Here is a 23,900-nt window from a genome sequence, read left to right as displayed (position 1 = left end):
GTGACTTTCGCGGCTGTGTTCTGACTGAACCGAATGACTGTGGCATCTCGGAGGAAATATGCCAGTCATAGGTCATTTCGGTTTACTGTTCCGCCAGATTTCAACTGAGCTGAGGTGGAGTGCTCTGTACCGCTCCGCGAATACAGGGCTCTAGTCATGATCTGCATGATATGTTGAACAATCTTATCATCTACACGCAAGTATCGCTCGCAATGCCGCTGACCGTCAGGAGTCATGAGCCAAGAGCCCAATTCCGTCCGAAATCGCTCCAATTACCGTGTAAATGTCTGTGCAATACATTTCCAGGGGATATTCTTCGTCCAAGATGCGCGTCAGAGCGCCAACGGCCCGGGGGAACAGAAGGCGTGGGAAACATAAGCCAAACTAGAATACCGGAATAATCCGGGTGACCAGGGGCGACCGCCGTACACTGCCGCCCATTGCCCCTCAACATGTTTCGTCTCTACAGTCTTGTCAATATGTCAAACACACTAATTTATCACGGCTTAAGGATGTACATCTACATATCAATCGCTTTGAAACGCTCCTTAATCTGGGATTACCCATCTTTGCTTCAGCCAATGTCCAATCGATCTCGGGGGAGAGGATCGAGACGGTGTCGGAGGGGTCGAGCCCACCCAGAATTCAAAGTTTGATTGTTCGAAGACTTGTGCTTTCCAGTCCCGTGGCCTACTAGTAACTGCCGGCTGCAGAAATAATCCGCAAGCTTTCTAATGCATGAGCCAGCATAGGGACATATAAGGCATTCGTTGTTGATGTCGGTTGAACTAAAGCGCCGTGGCATCTACATGCGAAGCTTCATTGATGATCGGTGAGTTCAGCGTGGGCGGAATGCCGAAGAAGTCTTGACTGTTCTTTAGTAGAAGGATGGACTGGCGCACGCATGCTTCTTCTGGCTGCTTATACCGCAAACCGAATGCCCGCAGCGTGTGGCCGCAATCTTTATCGGGAACAAATGTCTTCGGGGACCGTGCTCGCCACGGGCCTCACACGCCGCAAAGAGAACAAGGTCGGGTGTGCACATGAGTGTCGTTGCTTATGCTTCCCATCTACAGGCGTGATTCCAGTTCTGCCGGTAAGGCGCTGTCTAATTGCCTTGCTTCCACACTCGGACAGATCGCGGTTGACCTTGTACTCTGGCGAGAATTAGGGTCAACCCGGTCGGTCCAGACTATGCCTTACGATATGTCAGAAGTCGAAAATACCATATACCTGCGCTTCCCTCGCACGTCGTTGTAAGTGCTTCGACACGGAGCATCACTCAGCCATCTGTGCGAAGATCGGCATCTTACATAGATCCGTGGGTCTCGCTGTAGGAAACAATCGGACCGATATAATTGGGCATTTATGGCTCGCTACATGCAGATTTCGCCCACGGGATCTGAGTCACCCTGTACATATTGAGGACATACCTCGATCGGGATAATTCCCGACCAGCGCGTCGGCAACGACAGTATCGGGCAGAAGTAGTAAGTCATGTCACTGGCATAACATTTTCGTGCAAAGTCCGCAGGTACAGGAGCAGTGCTGATGGACGTTCTATAACAGACTTCCTGCTCTCGGGAGCTCTTTTGTAACGCGGCTCGGAATCTAGTTATCAGGGCAGGTAAGCAAATTTAACGGTCTATGTCTCAAGGATGTCTCGATACGTTTGTGCCGTCAGGACCGCACTGACTGGAAATAGCGGCTCCGAGGCTGCCGTGCGGCAAACGTCCCCGAACCCGAGCCAGTGCTCAGGGCTGCAGCGCTGCCGTCGACGGCGGAATTTGAGTATATGTAGCGCTTGCAACTAATCTAGGCGTTATTGTCAAGCTGTAAGAGCCCGCACACATGTCCACGAAGACAGGCACTGACTCGCCTTTCCTGCCTGTTAAATTCCACCGCAAAGCCGACGGGTGGTCAAGGTTTTGACAAGTATCACGGGCGCGATACGTCGAGCGTACTGGGCCCGTCTGAAGCAGTCAAAGTGGTGTTTTCAACTGCCAACCGTGGAAGCGGATAGAGCCTCGCTGGGCGATTTTGCGATTTTGTTGTCCCACCAATTTTCCTGCCGAAAAGCTATAAGAAGGGCTGGGGACTCGCTGGGCTCTTCAGACATTCAGTCTAAACCCCCCTCTTCGTATCTCCCAGTCATACGCCAATGGCCCATCTCTGGCGCATCAGCGGTCTGCTTCTGATTCTCCAGTTCACCTCTGTCGCGGACCACGCGAACGGTGCCACGCTCGCTGGGCAGTGGCCAATGCCAGTGGTGCCCAAGAGGGCACTTACGTTCGACAGCCCCGTTGTTGACCGCAACGGCTCAGAGATTCCGCCGTACAATACGACGTACTACTTTGAGCAACTAATCGACCACAACAATCCGAGCCTTGGAACATTTTCACAGCGGTATTGGACGACCTGGGAGTTCTACGAACCTGGTATGGCATGTATTCTCTACAGAATAAACGCCAAGACTAACTCCGCTCCTTCTTGGCACAAGGCGGCCCGATTGTTCTTAACACCCCCGGAGAAACCGACGCCGATGGCGAGTTTGAAATTTGCCGGATGGCACAACGCCCGCTGACGTACGCTGAAAATAGGCCTCGAGATATTCTTGACCAACCAGACGATTGTCGGGCAAATAGCGCAACAGCAGAATGGGGCTACCGTCATGCTCGAGCACCGATTCTACGGGTTCTCGAACCCTTACCAGAACTTGTCGGTCGCAAGCCTTCAGGTCCACACAATTCCGCAAGCGATCGATGATCTAGCATACTTCGCAAACAACGTGCAGCTCCCGATGCCTGGTGGCGACCAGCTTTCGCCTGCGAATGCCCCATGGATTTTGGTTGGGGGTAGTTATGCCGGTGCTCTAACCAGCTACACGTTGCTCAAGTAAGTTATGGTTCCGTTATACAATGGGGCTCACTCTGAATCAAGCGTCCACTTCTAGTCAGCCGGATGCATTTTGGGCCGGATACTCTTCATCTGGTGTGGTTGAAGGCATTATGTAAATTCTTGTTCCGCTCCGCTGAACGATATCACGCTGAGCTTCTCCACCGTAGAAACTTCTGGCAATACTTTGACATCCCGCGCCAGTATATGCCGCAAAATTGCTCGGCGGATGTACAAGCTGTCATCGCATACATTGACGAGACCTTCGTTAATGGGACCACCGAGGAGATCGATGCCATAGAGACAACCTTCGGCATGAATTTGACGCATTTGGATGATTTCAGTTATGCACGTGAGGATGCTGTTCGTTAGACGCACGCCACTGATCGCTTACGATCCCCAGTGACTAACCCCCTCGCTGCTTGGCAGAACCTGCAGCCAGATGGGGGATCCGACCAGCCCTTCTTCCAGTTCTGTGATGCACTGGAAGTCAAGGACGGTGTTAATGCATCTGCAGAGGGATGGGGACTTGACTACGCCTTGCAAGCGTGGGGTTCCTGGTGGCAAGACGTGTACATCCCTGGCTGTACGCCGACCCCCTTGCTTTTGTGTCCCTTATTTGACTCAACCTTTCCATTTGTAGATTGCGGTGATGTTGATGTAGAGTGGGTAGCGTATCCTCCGTGTGTTTCCATATAACTCACGTGGAATGCCGTCATAGGTCCTGCTTTGGCACATACGATCCCACGAATCCCGTGTGGACCAATATCACAGTCAACAACTCGCAGCGCTCCTGGGGCTGGATTGTGTACGTACCGAAGTATCTGACTTCCATGACACGAATGTGAACTTTCCATCAGGTGCAACTACATGGGCTTCTTCCAAGGCGGAGCGCCTAAGGGTGATCCGACCATTGTTTCTCGTTTGGTCGATCCTGCCTATTACGAGGTATGCCTGCCGTTACACGCTCCACATGCTATGGGTTTGCGAGACTCACCGGTCCCCAGCGTTGGTGCACATACTATTTCCCCGAGGCATTCCCGACAGCAGCTGCGCCAGACGTAGACGCGATCAATAAGGCGTACGATGGCTGGTTCTTGAGCACTGAACGGCTGTTCCAGGCAACTGGAAAACGTACGTGTCACTACCTGGCGGCTGAGCTGTTACTCACATAGCCGGACTCTACAGGCGACCCGTGGCTAGATGCCACTGTCGGTGCCCAAGGGCTCAACACAACCAGCACAGACCTGCAGCCGATTGCTATGAGCGACGGTTTCCACTGCTCTGATATGTATGCCGCGAATGCTGTGGTCGATTCAACCGTTGCAGCAGTTCAGAATCAAGGGTTGTCGTCCATCGCAACATGGCTACAGGATTGGCAACCCTCGACGTAATGATCCTTCAGTGGCAGATGCGTTGATGATATGTCAAGTTCGTCGGTGATGTATCCACTTTTGGGTTGGGAAAGGCAGTGATAGTGTGTGTATCTTTGATTTACCTCGAGTGGTCTCGAAGTCTACTGTACTGTGTATTCGTTCTCGCTTTTCCATAATGTCCATCACATTTTGCCTGAGATATGCAGTTGTAACGAAAGAGTGTACCCGTGATGCTTTTCTACGAGTTGCGATCTTCAGCTTCTTGATCCAGTCATTTCACACCGTTACAATGAGGTTCTCAAATGGTTCCAGCACTACCTTGAGCGTACTTCAGTCTCTGGTATGTCAATTGGCGAGATTTTATACGAAGTGCATGTATTCCCTCCTGTTTGGCGATCACTGTCGCCGATCAAAAGGAGCGGTCTGCGCTGAGGAAAGCAACATGACCAAAAAGTGTACTTAGGAGAAGTGTCAAAGTGAGAACTGACATCGAGGGTTATGCATCTGATGTTTCGACAACGGATAATCAATTTACCGTAGTCTCATGAGCCACGTAGTAATATGCTGTCGCAGAGGTTGAAAAGCTGGTTCTACTCCTATCCAAGGCATTTGTAACTCGAGAATAAAACCAGAGTATCTCGATCGTAAGATCCCATGGTGTCCGCAGTTCGCTGCATTCAACTTGCCAACAGCGCAGCACAATGCAGGGAGGCAGCATTACAACCTCAACGCATCTGCCTCAAGCAGAGGCCCGCGCAAGCGGTGTGGCTGGAAACGAGTGGCTCACGTTTCATGACTAAGCTGTCAAGGGAAGTCGTAGCTGGTCTCTCCGTACATGGATAAAGGCGTACCAGACGAGTAATTTTACTATCATCGTACGGGATTGTAGTTGCTCCGAGACATAAGGTGCTTAGCCCTACGTCATGTTTGCCAATGGAAGAGCGCCCAAATGCAGCCGATGGCATGGCGATAAGTACGGCCACTTGTAAGCGATCACGCGCATCGTCTAGCCGCTCGTCCGCTTCATAGTGTGGAAGAACCTAACGAACTCTAAGCTCAACAAGGGAAGTTTCCACACCCGCCTATTGTTGTTACCCACCAGGCGACGGCAGTCTTTAGCAAATGCTGCGGATATAGGCTAAAGAAACGTTAGATGAGCCTCCAATGCTCAATCCGTTCGTCATTTAGGCGCGTACCATTAGCTTGTTTCCTTTGGCTGACAGTCCAGACGCAGATGTCGGTTCCAGATGTACCTCCCACATCCGAGGCTCCTCATAAACGGGAAGTATAGGACCGGTAGCGACCTGGCGAGGCTCTTGATATCGTGACCTCCAGACAAACCAGAACGCGAAGGTGAATGTACAGAGCAGGCAAATCACGCAGACCGCTACGGTGATTGAGGTATGATGTGGGCCAGAGCCATGGCTAATGTCTGAGGCGACTGAGCTTCCGCCGCCGCTCCATACACCTGACATGATCTCTCTTCAAGGACAATGTCTACATCTAGCTCATGAATGTCCGACAGATGAAACAGATGCAACTGACTTACTAGTGTAATGCAGTCAACGTCTGAAAGGGATTCAGGAGATTTCGCTATTCTGGCAAGGAACACGTAACGTCCACAGGCAAGAAACTGCGAGAGCAGCTTTTAAGAGGGGCATCTCTCTTAGTATCCACCCGGTGTTCTACACATATCTATCACTCAATTCGCAAATTGAATAGACAGATGCTATGTAAACGCACATTGGCCTGCGCCTGGCGATAGACTATGTTTTTGAATAGCCGGAATTTGCAGTGCGCAGCAGGACCTGTCAATCTCAAGCCACATCAGAGCGCTATCTTGCGTACGTTGAATTGCTATTCAGTCGGAGGGCGTATAATCTACCTGCAGTCGCCAGACAATGAAACACTTGCTCTGGAGGCCTGGATACGTTGACCTGGCATTTCGGGAGGTAAAGAACAAGGGCACTGTGGTTTTGTCGATATCCCACAGCAACCTAGACAAGCCAAGATCCGCTGTCGCCCTGCATCAGCTCCATGATATAACGCCCACGCCGGTAAGCAAAGCCATTCCGGTTCGTCAGATGAAGAGCGCGGATGTTTGTTCGGAAGTATCCTGAGTCACCGCACGCGCTTGCAGATGACGCACAGGTCAATGGCTACTGATAATACGGACGAGTCTGCTCGCAGAGGGGTACAACGTGAGCAATCAGTAAGCGACGCCATCTTCTTCATGCCGCGCTAGATGCTGTTCAACAGGCAACTGCAAACATGCGTTATAGTAAGCATGCCACCAGTTAGATGAAGCCACTCAGAATGTTGCACAATCAACAAGTTCTGTATGAGCAGTGAACTGTGTAAGATATAAGCAGGTTCTTTCCCCACAGGAGAAGTGACCCGGAAGTCACACAGCCCCGTCGTGACTGAAGAGTTGTTCATGATCTCTACATGACAGAAGATGCCAAGCCACAGTAAGCAAAGATAATAAGAAACATACGTGCATTATCATAGCGCCTTTACACCAATTCACTTGACAGTTCTGAGGCGTAATACTACACGGCCAGAAGATCCGTATAAACTGGGTTTAACCACTGACAAGCTGCACGTCGGTCAAAGCGCTTTGCGCCCTGTGCAAACCACAACAGTTTATGCCTGGTGCAACCACTCACACGCTTGCCCCGCGGGCAAATTTGTTCAACCCCCGTGCAAAGCAGATTTCTGCTCACGTGATACAAGCGCGGTCTCCCAGGGTCCCATTGACCATATTGTCGCGCGAGAATATACAGAGAATGGCTAGTCGCAGATGTAATTGCTTAATTATGTACATATACATTCAACTCCTAAGATACCAGACTGTAGCTTCTAAGAGAAAGCAATACAAAAATAACAAGTAACTCACCAAACTCTGCAGATGGTTCAGAATGAAGAGCTGGCATATGGATCTAAGGCAGAAAAGGTTAGAATAACAGGCTCCTGATCATAAGATCAGGGTACTGGTACATTCACCAGGAGCATGGGGCTCAAAATACATGCAAGACGATATTGAGACATTTGAGATGTGGGTGGGCAAGATGAAAAACTTCTCAGATTTGTCACGCATGCCTTGTCGTGTCTTGTGCAAGTCACATGATATGCAGTGTTTGCCCGCGGGTTAAACTGCGATATGGGTAGCTGCTGGTCACCCGTGCATGCCAGCCGTAGGTCAAATCGATAGATTTGCACGAGGATCAAGCAATTTTGACCGGGGTGCAAACTTGACATTTGTCCCCCGGGCATCTGCAGGCCATTCAAACGTAGGCTAAAGTATCTTCTGGCCGTGTAGTACGCATCGCAAGCGCCTCCAGAGACGCCCACAGAGCTGGCGCATCAATTTCAACTTGAATCAGCGCTCTTCGCGGTCGATAGTAATCTTGCTCCAGAATGCTCCTATCAGAACGGTAACGATCTTCCTGTCCGTATTTTGAAGAACAATTTAGCTCCGTTTATAATCGTTGGCGAATCCATGCATTGGCTTCAGGTCCGCTCATACGTGTTATGATGATCGTCGGAATGCTGGCTTCGCAGGCTAAGTCGCAGGTCTACTGGTTATTTGATTTTTGAAATGTTCATAGGACTATATAACTGTTGGATGCAATACGCAAACATATCCTACAGAAGGCGCGTTTCCCACCATTGTGGAACGATTATCAATATGACACCACACCACACTTGGCTAGATCAATACCCATCGAGATGAGGTGATCGAATCATTCAAAATCACAGGTGGAACGCTCAATAAATCCCAAAGCTGTACGGTGGTGAAGCCGGTAGTTGCCATTTTCACTCCAAGTGTTATAGTTTATATCAAAGGCTACATGCTAACGTTTGGTAAAGATGCTGCAACCCTCTTATTCGGATATTCAAACGACCCATGGAATTGATACTGAACAACGCTCAGTAAGCTAGAAGTTTGTCCGGCGAATACCAGACACCTGTTGTCCCACTTGTTTGTTTCTGCCCAAATATGTGCGAATTCTGCGCAAGCTCACTTAGTCGGTGCAGAGACTCCCCTACCCGGAATGAGACCATTTGGTCTACGGTCATACAATGATCAGGGGAAATCTGATTGGCTGACACGGTATGGTGCGCTCCCCTCTTTATACGCCCGTATTTAACATCCGGGCCTCTACAGCGACTGTTTCGCCAACTCTTGCTATCTCGGACCCCTCCCTTTATTGCACAACTCTGTCCCAGATGCCCGCCCAAGCTGATGGTCGCGTCGATGAACGCATCCAGAATTATACCAAGTTCTGGCAGAAGGACATCAGCAAGGATGGTAAGATAGACACGGAGAACCGGGTCGATAGCTACACGGACGTCGTTAACGGTACGTTCGCTAAATGACACAGTCAGCTATACGTTCACCGAGCGTGTAGGCTACTATGACGGTGCGACGGGGCTATACGAGTTTGGATGGGCGCGGTCATTCCATTTCTGCCGCTTCTATAAGGGAGAGGCATTCCAGGCTGGTCTCGCTCGCCACGAACACTACCTTGCGGCGAAGATGGGTCTGCGTCCAGGGATGCGGATTCTCGACGTCGGTTGCGGTGTTGGCGGACCAGCACGCGAGATCGCACGTTTCGCCGACGTGACAATCATTGGCCTGAACAATAACGACTTCCAGATTGGCGCTGCACGGAAATATACTAAGCATGCCGGCCTCGACAACCTAGTCTCGTTCGTGAAGGGCGATTTCATGAAGCTCTCCGAGCAGTTCGGTGAGAACTCGTTTGATGCTGGTAAGCTTCGCTTCTGCGTAATTCACATGAGATTATTGACCCTTGTTGCTTCTCGTAGTCTATGCCATCGAGGCCACGGTTCACGCTCCGACATTTGAGGGCGTATACGGCGAGATCATGAAGGTTTTGAAGCCTGGTGGTGTGGTACGTCGTCGCAGCTTGGCGTCCTGCTCATTCACACTTTAACAACTCTGTAAAGTTCGGCGTGTACGAATGGGTCATGACTGACGCATGGAACCCATCAATCACCTCTCACAAGGAGCTCGCGAACCGCATAGAGATAGGCAATGGCATCCCAGAGATGCGACCGCTCGACCAGGCGAGACTGGCAATGCGCAACGTTGGCTTTACTATCGAGCATGAAGAAGATCTGGCAGAGCGCCCAGACGACATACCGTGGTATTACCCACTCGAAGGCGACGTCACCAAAGCGCAGACTGCGTGGGACTATCTCACCGTCTGGCGCTGCAGTTGGAGCGGGAAAATTGTGACCCACTACGGTCTGTGGTTCATCGAGCAACTCGGCGTCGTTCCCAAGGGAACATGGGAGGTCGGTGAGACCCTCAAAATTGCTCTTGATGCGCTAGTGGAAGGCGGAAGATCCAAGGTACGGTATCGTTTTGTTCTTGAGTAACTACCCCGTTTATTGATTTTATGCGTAGCTGTTCACGCCAATGTTCCTTGCGATTTGCAGGAAACCTACCATCAAAAATTGATAGCGCTATTCTTTATGCAATGAGATGGATTTGCGCCCTGAGCATATAATTACACACTAAGGAAAAATATATGGTATCATTTTGGTTACATGTGAGCAGGACGCTTCAACCTGCACAGGCTCCGGGTTTCCCTCTGAAGTCTGAGCAACACCAAGCAGCACTGTGCTGGACTCAGTTCGGCCGATCAGCCACAACTCACAAAACCGACGCGGCTACAGCTGCACGACATTCTACCCTCAGCCATGTCTGAGTCGGCCACTAGATCCGCTGGAAACCCGAAGGGCAACGATACTGCGCGATCCGCACTTCAGTACCATACACGATCATGTGGTCTACTACCATAAGTATCGACTGTGCTTTGAACACGCGAATCGGTCGGACTGCCTCCTGTAGAGTTTGGGTTGCACGTGGACAATCATGGTGATCCCAGCAGATCAACGGGCCCAGTTGAATGGGAGGGAGCCTGTCGCGTGGCATCCGCCCTACGTTCTCCGAGTCTTCGACACGAGGTTCATTGAGATCCGGCATGTCGAGACAGGGCGTCTGGCGTATATTATCCCTGGCAACGACGTGGGATGCATATGGGATGGTCGGGGCACTACTAACTGTCCAACGTCATCCGTTCCCGGGCCAGAGGTCGGCTGGACAGAGGGCGTTTCGCAGGAGCCACGCATACATGGGGTGAAGGACGCCGACCATTCTCTGCAGCCCATGGCTACTTCTCGAGGTGCCCGATCCATTGCACAACATGTCTTTGAGCTGATCCTCACAATCCCGTTGTGCCCTCCTAAATTCCCATCCTCACCATTGCATGCGATGCAGATTGCCGAGAGCGATTCGCCACCGCGTTCACCTCGCCTGAAGCCTGCCCTGTCGTCCTGATAATGTGTCCGCTTGCTTGTACCGCATGTCGTTGCCTGCTCTCGATTGTTTCTGACTTCCCTTTGTGCATTGTGTATAATAGCGCGTTCATGTTTCATTTATACGGACCAACGCGCATACTAACAACACATACTATGGAATCGGTTCTGGATATCTGCATGGAAAAGCCTATATACTGTTCATAGAAAGAAGACAAGAAGAATGAGCATATCCCAGTCGAATAAGAGTATCTTCCACCGAGAGCGTCATCATCCTAACAATTACAGCCGTCGGTAGCGTTGCGGACGGTCAAAAACCTTGAATGAGCACAGCGTGTCCTGATAGCGCTCGCTGCAACAGTGGTCACGACGTGATGTGCATGAGGATGCTAAGGCCGTTCCTGGACAACATTCTCGGTCGCGGTGGTGCGGACGAGATGTTCAAACGGGGAGGGTGTAGGACGTGTGAGCCGCTGCTGTGACCTGCCGTCCGAGCGGTCCTTTTTATCCATATCACCGTGGCGAAGTGCATGCGAACGACGCGTGGCATACGTTGTCCGAACAGAGCGACGTAGCTCCTGCATAACCGGATCGGGGGATGCGGACGAGCTAGATCCCTGAGTATTCAGTTGGGCTGACGGAGCGTCTCTGCGACGGCTTGTACGCTTGCGATGCGATGTGGTGGGACGCCCGCTAGAGGGAACCACACCGCGCTCCGGGCCCCTGTCGCTCGGCGGGTCGAGCATATCGTGATCCAAACTTCTAGAGAGGTCGTTGATCTGTGCGTCCGACGGCTCTCGCGTCTCAAGAATGGTGAGGGCATCGCCTTGCTCTCTGAGAGGGGGGGAAGGCGGGAGCGATGACAGTACCATGACGGTCCAGAGCGGCTGTTGTGATTCTTCGCCAGGGTCCTGTCCCCCGTTGTATCCCTCGATCTTCCAGGTAATCAACTGAAAGACACGACCGTCAGTTTCTGTTCATTGTAAGTACCTCGAGCTACTTGCTTGATCGGTAAAGGGCCTCAATGCTCTACCCTTCTTCTGTACTTGGTATCGTTGATGCTGGAGCCCAGGTTGAGCGGGGATGGTCAGCTGGGGATGAGGGACGATGGTGTTGGACATGATGAGGAACTGAGAGAGACAGTCGATGCTGCAACCTAGCAGGCCCTGCGTGCATTTTATGTTCGCGCATCTGTGGCGGCACCGTCGAATGTGGTGAAGGTCGCCTGAGCATCTGAGCGAGGAGGGCAGCGGACAGTCAAAGCTGGGGCCTCTGTAACGTCGGGTTGTTGCGATTCCTCATACGCCATTGCTGTGCTCTGCCACTGAGGCGTGACATGAGAGGACAAAACGTTCCGCTGAAAGGGGAAGGAACGGTTACCTGGAATAGGCAAGTACGGGTTGCCCAGCAGCTGCTGGAAAGCGGAACGCTGCGGTAGGGTTCCGTGGGTCCAACCTCATGCCTAAATTTGCCTGTTATGTGAACAAGCTGGGATCAAATTCTGCGTGGCGCCGCACGGTTTGTGTGCAGCGTGTGCTCTTTGTGTCCCTTGGATGTGGCGGAGTTTCCAGCGAGTGATTCTGCGGCGTTACCAATGCAGACAGTGCGCCTGTGCCTGTTTGCTCCCGCGAGATTGCAGGGCGTTGACGCCATAGTAAGTTATACTCAGCCCTACTGGTGAAAAGGTTACGGTAATACTGATGCATGCAATGTAACACTGTAATGGGTGTTCTGCATGGTGTGGAATTTAGTGCATGCGCTGACCTTCTTGTTGTGGAACAAGAGGAAGGAACAATAACAGCGGGCTGAGGCCGACTGCCTCGGGTAGCTTGCGCTTGGACCATTCAAGCTGGCAGTCAAGGTGTGGCGCCATCAATGATCGAGTTCTCACGCTACAATGGAACTTTAATTAAAATTCGCAGTCGCACTCCTGCGTGGCGCCGCAATCATATTTCCGTTGTAACCTAATGTTGTGAGTAAAACTCACAAAGGTTTACTTCTGCTAACTGCAGGCAGAATGGTCATTGCCACCTGGCGGAATATGGCGGGTTTGATGTGGAGTTCATTTTAAGTGGAGTTCTTAGTTACACCACCTGACAGTGAATATTGCAATAGTAGTCTCAACTTCGCATATGGCCTAGGCTTATAAATAGACCCCAGGCCTGAACTCTGCGAGACTGAGGCGCGCTACGCGTATACCATATTAGGAAGTACGACCGCCACCTTCTGTCATTGATCTGCGTAGCGTACAGAAATATCTGGCAGCGCTGCAGACCACGCCACCGTCGCTATACGTCCTTCCCGCGTTAGCCATCCGTCGCCGGTATATCTCAACACCTTAGCGATTGGGTGATAAGTTGGCGCCGCAGCCACGTACGTGATAGCTGGACAAATCGCCGCTTTGTTTGACGGTCATTCCTGAAGCGCAACAGCTCCTCCACAATCACAAAATTGAGTGGCCTCAGGGGGAAGCCAGGATACGTTGCTTGAGATCCCGTTATGTGTACTTCCCATCAGTGATTGAACCCTTTACTTCGGTAATGGGCTGGTAAAGCATACCATACCAGTACATACGCCACTGACGCGTTAGTACCACCCTAATACAGTGCTTTGGTCACTTCTAACATTCATGTGGCGCTTATATAGTAGCCAAAGCGAAGGAAGGACGATAAAACGCCACATTAAGTTGATCCGGGCCGTCGCACCCGTGCACATATTTAAATCCCAACTTGCAGCGTTCTCCTTCTATAAGTGACCCCGTCCTCTCAACTGTGAAAGACAACAATTACGATATACAACATGTCTGTTCAAGGACCCGTACGTCTTCCACAGCTTATCAACTTGTCTAACACGCTGACGTCCAACTTGTTATTTGCTTATATTCCACTCTGCCGCCGACCCTCGTCGCAAGCAGAACCCATGGAGAAAGCTCTCTGTAGAAGTTTTCTTGCTGATTCTGGAGACAGGCTTAGAGTCAGAACACAAAAGCCTAGAGCGTGTGCGCTTCGCGCTCTGCATAGCCTCTGTGTCTCGTATGTGGCGCAAATTGGCCACAGAACATTGTCCGAAGCTTTGGACATCCTGTCACATGTCACTCGAGTTCATTCCGGCCCCCGAGGTCATTTCTACGCTTCTTCATCGCTCGCAGTCACTACCCCTCGACATCTGCGTCAATATCAATATTGATCGATTTGATAACGAACGCCGTTACGGCATAGACCATGTCTTTGCACTCTGTGCGTCAATCCAGCCACTTGTTCAGCACTCACAGCGATGGAACACATTGTGCATATTCGGTGTCCTACCCAGCTTCCCCCCTTTCGATCAGTGCGTCCAGCAGCTTCTCACTGTGTCAGCACCTGCTCTGGACACCCTGAGTTTGTGTCTCATGATCCCGGAAACTTACACAATGCGTTTTATTCACAATGGCATTCCCTACGATGGTATCGACTTCAGCATGCTTCGAGCTCCCAATCTTCAGACTCTGTGCTTGGAACCGTCAACCAATGAACAAAACATGTGCAAGGCTGTTAAACAATTTCCATTACTTGCGAATTTTACATGGTCCCCTCACTGGCGCAGGAGTCTCTCAGTCGGACTCACGGGTCTCAAGTCTTTCAGCCTTCTTCGTGGATTACGCCATCTGTCCCTACAAATAACGTCAATCACAAACACAGACTCACTGTCTTACAGCTCCCCCGTTATTCTCCCGGCACTAGAAATACTCGAAGTGACCAGCGGTGGGAGTTATGCAACGGGCATCATGCGGCTGTTCGCGTCAATCTCGGCACCCAAATTACATCGACTCGTCATGATTGATCGCTGGTCCGAAGACACACCGCTTTTTCGAGATCTACAGCAGCAGCGGGACCATTATCCATGTTTGCGCTCCCTGGTTGTGAAGGGAAACAAATATGTTTCTGCTTTTCCAAATTGTAGAACCTTGTGGAAGACCTTTCAGTCTGGAATTTTCCTTTCCATAAAGGTTGTGGCGACCACTGCATCACTGGAAGAGTCACCATTTCCCACCGATCCCGGCGAGCCTTTCAATCCGGACAACATGCTCGAGGATTTGGCAAGTCCACACGACGGTGAATGGTATTTCCCGAAGCTCAAAGCTTTGACGATCAGCCACACGTCCGATGTGTCTGGAAGTGCATTACTTCGCCTGGTTGCAAACCGCATGCAGGCGAAGAATACAGATCCAGACAAAGGTGTCATTCAGCTAGAGGAAATTCGAGTGCACAGCAACACATCTTTGGATCAGTCTGATGTAGATGAGCTTCGGAAAAGCTTGTCGAACTTTGTTCAGACACGAGAGGGCCTGGATTGGGAAGAGTGCCACTCCATTGATGAGTACCACGCTATAGAGCTGGTACGTGGAATCGTCAATTCTTTCATCCTGGGACTTGCTGACGAATATCTAGACCTTTGGTGAATGATGTTATGCATATAACGCCCGCAGTTCTTTCGTACCTGGCGTACAAGTATATAGGTCCGGCTATGTATGTGCCATCATCTTGTGAATAGCTACATTCAAGTAGCGCTAGCGGCGATGTATTCGGTCAGCTGGTCCTTGGCTAAGACTCCGCAAATGAGGGGCAAAGAGCTAAGAACATAGCGGGCGCAATCAAACACATTGAGCATCAATGTTCGGCCGTCTTACCAGCACGTCCACTAACGGCTGAATACTCGACCGCGAGACGTGGAGAATACCTACTAGCGTTAGGTCGTCGACAGTGATGAACCCTGGGCCAAGACGCCACACTGGATCGCTCGTCGGAACCAGTGCGCGCTTCTGTAAGCAGTCTCGTCAGTGTGGCCGGATAACCCGCTCGAAATGGCGACAGTCTCTGACGCACCTGGCAGAGCTCTCCGAGCACCTTCGCGACCAGCTCGACCAGCCTGTCAACACTAACCGTCCGCCTGCCCGCTCGGACCGTGATCTGCTTCGTGAAAGGCTCGTATCCCGGCCACTGGCGTTGCCCAGCGTCAGCCATCAGATGCATCCACATCGTAAATTTAGCTGTGCGATGCGCACCAGAATGTGCAGGGATACCTTCGTGCTCGTCATGTCGTCTGGGAGCGCCGGAAGCGCGAGCCCCTCGAGCCCCTCCGTCTAGCCTCGCAGGATGGCCGCTAGCGATATGCCAGCGGCGCCATGTAAGCCAAAGACGGAGATGACTCGGGGTGCGAATGTTTTGTCCTTGGACGCATATATCTCTTGTGGTACCCTGACGCGTTGCGTGACAAATTTGGCATGCAGCATAGTGTGCGAGTGAGTACTGGCAAATGACGAAAATGGAAGTAGGTGTGTACCGTTGGCATAGAGAATGCGCCAGTGAGGGGGGAATACATGCTCAGCTGAGCGCTCACATCGTTCGGGTACCACGGATGACTGTCCCTCAGTCGATACATCCTCGCTTGCAGACGTCTGTATGTGTGGTTCTGGCGACATAGCAATTCTCTCGGGTCACTCCCACGAGAAGCTCGAAGGCTATCGTCGGTTGGACATATGTGGTTGACGTATGGTACGCATACGCGCTCTATCGCTGGTTATATCGCAGCGCTCATTCAGCCGTGTTCATCAACCTAGAGAAAGAATGAGGTCAGAGGTTGAACTTTACGTGTTATTACGGAACTGGCTGAACGATGTATCGCAGATCGACCGCACCTTCCCATCCATCGAACGCGCCCCGATTGAGGTGCTCAATGCCGTCTTTGACGCTGTCTTTGACGAGGGACAAAAATCGCTGGATCGATTTGCCCGAGTCCAATTCCTTCTGGCCGTCATGTCAATCTTCCTCCCATGGCGAGCGGCCGCGCGTGACATTCCTGCCCTGTGAACTACCATCTGAATCTCTGTACCCAGTACACTGCCCATCGGACTCGTGCAGCTTTCGCATACACAGCTGCTGGACGTCTACGTCGTGAAGATTGTGCGCCTTATCTCTGATGGCATGCACACCATCAACAAAGTGTTAGTGCACAAACGGGTCCCGTCACGGATCCCGGATGTGCAAGGCTCACGGTCATACATCTTCGAAACGATGCATATGCTTCAATGTCGGCCGACATCACATAGTATTCCAGCAGGGTGGAGTGATCAGTCAATAATCAACGAAGGTGTTCGTTCACTTACCTCCAACGGGCTCAGCGGGCTGCAGTTTCAAGGGGTGGAACTCTTCACTGATACGCTCTCCTCCACTTCGGGCGTTGGGAATGCACAAGAATTTGTTGCTAGATGGCTTCGTATGCAAAGTCTCCTAGAGGAGATTGAGTTCTTAGACGATTGTGATTACTCAGTGGCCGCCGCCTCACTAATCGCAGAAGACCCTAACCCCGAATCAGGATCGCGAGCGTTGCCGCCCGCGGGGCCTCACATCTTTGTCTCGTCCAGTTGCAGGCGTACTAGTACTGGCATAACGACAGTCCCGTATATTCACATCGCGACGACTGCATTTGCAAGGAATACTGCCTATCCATGTCGAAATCACAAGCAATAGTAGTGGTGTACGTGTATAGTATTCATTCTACCTGCCTCGTCTTTCTGAATCAAGGGCTTACATAGACTGAGCGACCTCACACCTTTGGATAAACTACCCATAGAGATATTCTCCCTGATTATTGAAATCGGGTTTGAGGAAATAGACATCCTCACGCGCGTGCGCTTTGTCCTGCATGCTGCATCTGTATCTCGCACCTGGCGCCAGCTCGTCTTGAGTACGCCATTGCTCTGGACCACCATCCACGTCTCTCTCCCTTACAGGCCACCTATTACGTTCCTGTCGGCCATGCTCGAACGGTCTCGCGCATTGACGCTCGACATCGATATCGATTGGGTCCATCCAGGACTTCCGCATTTGCGACGACCAGAGTTGCAATACCCTCCGGAACTCGGCGTGGACTACATCCACGGCGTCATGAGCCTGCTTACTGGGCATATTGTGCGGTGGCGGAGCCTCGATATATGTACAGACCACGATGATCCCGAGACGAACCTCTCGTCGCTTTTGATTGGGACAGCACCTGTCCTGAAGAAGTTCCGTCTGTATTGCACGGACATCTTCCCTTCCACTGAAGATGACGATGATGCAGTTGACCTTCGTCGATTCGAGGCACCCCACCTCATCTCTCTGCACTTAGAGTCATTGCCTTCTGACGAGGACTTGGCAAGGGCTATCAAGCGGTTTCCATCAGTCGCCGAAGTGACATGGGAAGAGAAGAGCGAGCCTTGGCTGCGATATGAGGGCCTGCAGCTTATGCAGATCTTTCAGCCTCTCCGTGCACTTAGACGCCTAACCCTTGGTGGACTCGACTTCGCGGATTGGAATCCGCCGAGTGACACTGCAGTTCAGGCGAGCCTGCCTACGCTTGAAGTGATCGAATTCTATGATGCCTCGTACTACATCCTTGGCGACATCCTGGAGACAATTCTGGCGCCGTGTCTACGTCAGGTCATCATCCGCGATGCTGAGCACGACGATGACCTCTCTTTCACGTTCCTCGGCTTCTGGAACCATTCGAATCGACTCCCGCGTCTGCACTCACTGGTACTCGAGGTTTCTCCCCATTCACATGACTGCATACCGGATGCAGGCGCATTATGGGCGGTGTTTGGCTTCTTCCACTCTATTCGTATTGTGACTAGCACCATTGGGAGCTACAGTCCGGACGTGTTGTTGGATACCTTGTCAACTCCCAAAAAGGACGGTTGGCAGTTCCCAATGCTGAAGGCGTTGACGGTCCATTACACGTCCGAGATCATGGTGGAATCGTTGCATCGACTTGTGCGCAACAGAAACCAGGCTGAGATCTCAGTTTCGGGTGAGGGTGTCATGCGCCTGGAGACGCTCGCAGTGCACAGCCCTATGCCGATTAGTCAGTCCGACCTCGTCGACTTCACGCAGAATGTATCCAAGTTCACGTGGGCGCCGACAAAGCCGGACTGGGATATCAACAAGGACCACTTTCCAGACCAGTATTGTGCTATGGAACTGGTACGTGCACTACTAAATTGTCTATTTCTAGAGATATATGTAACCAATGACCATGTTCAGGTAAATCATACTGAGCAATGACGAATTCAGAGGAGTTGTTACATTAGGTTTTGCTTCCACTAAGCGGTGGTGCATGCTGCCTGTTCTTTTGAAATGCTGTCACAATAGCGTCACGAGCTGTGTAGACTGGCAGACTGCCGCTCAGATCACGCTGTAACCTTGTTCGTCGCTATCGTTTCCATTGTCGCGGCGATTGTCATCGCCTCTGTGAAAATATATGTTCGCGTGGAGCTCTTGATAGACATACTGTCACAATCGACTCCCAACCTACACTGCAGTCAACAAGCGACCGAATCTCTGAGACATGGCTTCTGAGGTAAGTAGTCCTTCAGCGATGGCATCAGACATGCCTACCTATTTTTGATTCAAGAATAATGGGCTCGTACCTGCCGCTGACCGCATACCCTTCGACATGTTGCAACTCATATTCGAGGAAGCGGTGGAATCATCCGATCCCCGCACACGAATGCGATTCTCTCTAGCTGTCGCGTCAGTTTCGCGTACATGGCGAGCCACTGCTCACAATGTCGCGGTCATGTGGACGACTATCTATATCTCGTATCTCACTCCGCCTCCGATCGAAGTCATCCGACAGATGCTGCAGCGTTCGCAAGCACGGCCCCTCGAAGTATACGTCGATTGGGTCTTGAACCAGGCTCCTTCGCATGACGAGCCAGGGGTCTATTGGAAGCCAAGAGTCGCCCTCGCACACTCGGCAGGGCCTCACAACATGTCGTATATTTCAAAAGCGATTCATCTGCTCACCGACCATGTACGAAGGTGGAGAACAGCCGACGTTATGTGGACCGGACCTCGTAAATGTTCGTTCGCAGCCGTGGACGAGATCTTCCGTCCCCTGTCCCTCGCAAAGGCCGACCAGATGGAGCAGCTACGTCTCTCCGGGTTGAATCTCTTCCATTATACTTTCCATGCCCCTCGTCTTCGCACTCTCACACTATACGCAGACGAGTGGCTATCATACGACTACATGCAGAGGGTGGCAGAGTCGTGTCCTGCGCTTGAGGGCTTCACATGCCACGAAGAAACATGGGATGTCGCCCTCCTTTTCCCAGCGGATTTATGGTGCCTCTGGCAGGACGGCTACGTCGACTCAAGCTCGTCGGGTGGGCGACTACCTGGCAGGGCTCTACCGGCGCGGTACTGTTGTTCCCCGTGTTGATGGAGCTCGAGGTCGAATGCATGCCTGCTAACTACTCCATCCGTCATGTACTCGAAGGCATTACCGCTCCTCAGCTGCGACGGCTTGCCGTTGAATCATGTTACCCGTACGTCCACCACGCAAGCCTCACACAATACTGCGACCGCTTCCCACTCTTGCAGCATCTCCGATACCGAATCACCCTCTACTCTGAGGGCTTCAACAACGTGGCCGAGTGTCGGTTGTTCTGTCTCTTCTGCGACTTCTTTCGATTGATTGAAGTCGTGATAAATAAGGGTTTGGATGGTGTGTTGTCGACCTTGCTTAGCGCGTTAGACTTTGGCATACAACGCAAGTCGTATTTCCAAGACCTAACGACGATCCTGTTCTGTTGGGACGACGATGGTGATATCAACCAAGAGCTCGTTCCTGTAATACGCGAGTTGGTGCGAAACTGCATGTCTCCGGGCTCCAAGTATGTGAGGAAAGTACACGGGGACGATGAACTCACACAGGATGAATTTCAATGGCTTCAGGAGAACGTACGCGAGTGGAACGAGCAGGCCGCCGAGCATTCTGTGGGTGAGGGCCAGATACTTCTTGCGCTACAGTCAGTCCCTCCAGCTTGCCGAGGTAACAGCTTGCACTGATAGTAGATCTTTTAGATCCTTAACCCGTACAGCGCATGATCATGATTTACCCTCAATTGGAATGTAGGGCTTGGGGCATACTGTGTCTGTTCAATGCATTACGACGATTAGTTTTACACCCATCTGTCTCGATTCCGCAGCACTTTTTTGCGGTGGGAAGGGGAGGGCGGGCATGGAACATCTGGGTGCCAGACAATGTGACAACCGTATAGCGCGAGCGTATCAAATCTATACAAGGTGTGATGCACGACCGCTCCATCGCCCCTACCACTACGCACAGCGTGTCCCGCCTGTAGTTATCATTCAGATAACACTGCTTGGCCTCTGATTCAGTGGGCGCAGTATTCGAATGGGAAGTAACAGGCTGTCTGAATCATAATATATAATACACTTCCCTAGCTTCCGGATTAAGCGAGATAGCGGTACTACGCTCAGGCTCCTTCCCGCCGCTGTGGGAGTTATAGGGGCTCAATCCGACAAATTTGACGCAAGCTAAGTCCTGCAAGCCCATCTGCCACACTTGCGCCACAATCCGGCTACATCCGAGGCTAAATCAAACTCCGAATCCCAACCTTAAACCCCCATAACTCCCTACAGCGGCTGGCACAAAACATCTACAAACAGCGGAGGAGCGGCGCATGTCATCTCGATTAGGAAGGCAGGATAATGGCCATCATTACATAATTATCTCGGTCCCGTGTACAGTAGCGCTTCTCGCGTCCTAAGGCGCGTCGTGTCTCGTCGTCCTTGGTGCAGTTTTGTGACCAATAACTATAGCTTTCACACCGCTAATGAATTTTCTACATCTGGCTTTCACACAAAGGATCACATCCCTGTCGAGCTCAATCTGACTGATGAAGGCGTCATGCAACAGTGAACACCCCTTCGTTGAAGAACTCATCCTCGGCCTGGCTGGCACTTCAGCGCTCTCAATGCATTTGCGACCCAGGTTTTCGACTGTCACATTGAAGATATGGCTTCCAAGATGGAAAGTGTTGCGAGCAATGGGCTTTCTGCGCATTGCTGTTATGCTTACTTAGGGGGGATTGCAATGATCTCAATTGATGCAATCAAAATGTTTTGATGACATTTATCATATCCGGGAATCAATCCTGCCTCATATGGGATGTGCGTCGCCGGTCCTCCGCTGTTTGTAGATGTTTTGTGCCAGCCGCTGTAGGGAGTTATAGGGGATTAAGGTTCAAATGGGATATCACATGATATGCACGTGATGAGATGGCACATGATCTGTGGCAAGACTTCTATTCTCGGATACACAAGATAAAACATTGAGTACGCTATTCGGATGAAGTCCCCTATAACTCCCACAGCGGCGGGAAGGAGCCTGTACTACGCTGAGACTTGAGCCTGACGACGAACCAGAGCTCGCCGACGTTAGAATTGAATGTTGTCATTTAGATGCAAACCCTAACCATACCTTAAGGGTTGCGACCTGCTGGCGGACGTCCGACGAATGACGCTTTCGCTCAACACATCGCACGCTGACAGCCCCATAATATTTCGCTCTTTGCATACGACCCAGCTTTACTTATTGAATTACAAGTCTTGGCTATGGCATCCGGGAAGCTGCGTATCGCATTCATTCATCCAGACCTGGGCATCGGTACGGCAGCAATGACATAAGTCCATGGCGACGTGCTCACAATCCGGTGCCTCAGGCGGAGCTGAACGCCTAGTCGTCGATGCCGCCCTTGGACTACAACAGCTAGGTCACGAAGTTGATATTTACACTTCGCATCACGATCCGGAACACTGTTTCGACGAAACGCGGGATGGTATGTTGTGGTCAACTTGACGCGTTGCCGTCTGCTAAGTGCGCGAGTCGACAGGCACCCTGCGCGTACACAACATCGTACCCCCATTCCCACGTTCGTACAAGGGAAAGTTCCACATCTTGTTCTCGCATGCCCGCCAGCTGCACCTGACAAGCCACCTGCTGCGACCACGGGCACCTACGTACGACGTATACTTTGTGGACCAGCTGTCGACGTGTGTGCCATTGCTGCGCGTATTCGGACACACACGGGTCGTGTTCTACTGCCACTTCCCGGACAAGCTTCTCGCCGACGGAGCGTTCGTCGAAAGGAGAGTGACGAGACGAGGAGGTGTGCTGAAGAGTATCTATCGTCTTCCTATGGACTGGCTGGAGGAGGTCACCACAAGTGAGTGGACATGTTGACTCTCTCCGCGTAGTGATTTTTAGTAGGGTCGCGTAGGACAGGCTGATATTATTCTCGCCAACTCGAAGTTCACTGCACGCATCTTCAAAGCCCACTTCCCGTCGATCTCGTCGACGCCGAAGGTCGTGTATCCTGGGATTAATCTGGCAGCATACGAAACCAAGGAGGTCGATGGGCAGGATCCCGACGTTCTGCAGGTCACGTCGTACGTCAGATTTCATCCCCGCCCCCCGCGCTGCATTGACCAGAACCCAGGACAGGGACCGCCCAACACTTCTGTCCTTGAACCGATTTGAAGGGAAGAAAAACGCTGCGCTAGCCGTAAACGCGTTTGCCCGCCTTCGCAAGAACTTGGCGACAGGCTCTCCAGGAAACATGCGTTTGGTCATAGCGGGTGAGTCCCACGCATGCGTCACCATTATGATGCCTGACATGCTTCCAGGTGGATACGACCCGAGGCTAGAGGATAACATGATGACGCTCGTCGGGCTCATCGACGGAGCAAAGGCACACACACTCACCTTCAACATCCTCACACCGTCCACCTCACACGTCACCATCCCGCCCTTCGACCTCACTCCGACAGATCCCGACGTCCTCTTCCTCCTCAACTTCACCACCGCACAGCGCTCCGCACTCCTCTCTGCGTCCTCCACGCTCGCGCTGCTCTATACTCCCACGAATGAGCATTTCGGCATCGGCCCGGTCGAGGCGATGGTCTGCGGCCTCCCCGTCCTCGCGTGCAACTCCGGCGGGCCGACAGAGAGCGTCGTCGACGCGCCACCGGACGAGCGCACGGGCTGGCTGCGCCCGCCAGATGCAGAAAAGTGGGCAGACGCTCTCCGCGAGATCATGGCGCTCTCGGATGGGGAGCGCGAGGCGCTTGGGGAGCGGGCTCGTCGAAGGGCGCAGGAGCACTTTGGCATGGAGGCGATGGCACAGGGCCTCGAAGGCGCGCTACAGGAGGGTGTAGCGATGGGGCCTGTCATGGCGTCGTCGGCGCTTATGGTCTTTTGGGCGATACTTGCGGTGCTTGCTGCCTTCCTCGTCAGACTTATCTCTTGATGCAATCATATTCCTGTATATTATTCTTTCATGTTATGCCAAATCTAAGGTACCTTATTGCTGTCAGGCATACACATAATCCATATCACGTCGACTCTGCGATGAAATGGTGTATGATACAGCCAGCTACATTTTACTTT

The 23,900-nt window shown here is 51.8% G+C and overlaps 4 protein-coding genes across 4 annotated transcripts; 3 read left to right on the top strand and 1 right to left on the bottom strand.

The window, feature by feature from the left end:
- Window positions 1-2,161: 2,161 nt before the first annotated feature.
- On the top strand, window positions 2,162-3,960 carry POSPLADRAFT_1160241 (hypothetical protein; the record flags this gene model as incomplete). Its single annotated transcript, XM_024487521.1, has 8 exons — window positions 2,162-2,438; window positions 2,601-2,718; window positions 2,897-3,010; window positions 3,066-3,247; window positions 3,299-3,481; window positions 3,539-3,578; window positions 3,617-3,703; window positions 3,756-3,960. 8 exons carry the CDS (start codon window positions 2,162-2,164, stop codon window positions 3,958-3,960), a joined length of 1,206 nt encoding a protein of 401 aa, XP_024333053.1.
- Window positions 3,961-8,144: 4,184 nt separating this feature from the next.
- On the top strand, window positions 8,145-9,765 carry POSPLADRAFT_1160456 (hypothetical protein; the record flags this gene model as incomplete). The annotated part of the gene is made up of 5 exons (XM_024487547.1): window positions 8,145-8,207; window positions 8,680-9,049; window positions 9,108-9,193; window positions 9,249-9,656; window positions 9,712-9,765. 5 exons carry the CDS (start codon window positions 8,145-8,147, stop codon window positions 9,763-9,765), a joined length of 981 nt encoding a protein of 326 aa, XP_024333052.1.
- Window positions 9,766-9,821: 56 nt separating this feature from the next.
- POSPLADRAFT_1050779 (hypothetical protein) lies at window positions 9,822-11,746 on the bottom strand (the record flags this gene model as incomplete). Its single annotated transcript, XM_024480065.1, has 8 exons — window positions 9,822-9,905; window positions 9,965-10,070; window positions 10,205-10,324; window positions 10,372-10,406; window positions 10,571-10,707; window positions 10,781-10,815; window positions 11,178-11,575; window positions 11,672-11,746. 8 exons carry the CDS (start codon window positions 11,744-11,746, stop codon window positions 9,822-9,824), a joined length of 990 nt encoding a protein of 329 aa, XP_024333051.1.
- Window positions 11,747-13,846: 2,100 nt separating this feature from the next.
- Window positions 13,847-23,760, top strand: POSPLADRAFT_1050777 (glycosyltransferase family 4 protein; the record flags this gene model as incomplete). Its single annotated transcript, XM_024480064.1, has 14 exons — window positions 13,847-13,861; window positions 13,897-13,952; window positions 14,319-15,000; window positions 15,476-15,641; window positions 15,679-15,788; window positions 16,289-16,467; window positions 16,498-17,061; window positions 17,197-18,625; window positions 19,056-19,506; window positions 22,059-22,118; window positions 22,174-22,290; window positions 22,786-22,900; window positions 22,944-23,089; window positions 23,138-23,760. The coding sequence occupies 14 exons, from the start codon at window positions 13,847-13,849 to the stop codon at window positions 23,758-23,760; spliced, it is 4,713 nt and encodes a 1,570-aa protein (XP_024333050.1).
- Window positions 23,761-23,900: the final 140 nt, after the last annotated feature.

Source organism: Postia placenta, assembly GCF_002117355.1.
Source record: "Postia placenta MAD-698-R-SB12 unplaced genomic scaffold POSPLAscaffold_24, whole genome shotgun sequence".
NCBI classification, from domain to species: domain Eukaryota; kingdom Fungi; phylum Basidiomycota; class Agaricomycetes; order Polyporales; family Adustoporiaceae; genus Rhodonia; species Rhodonia placenta.
This window is presented reverse-complemented; position numbering and strand designations above follow the sequence as displayed.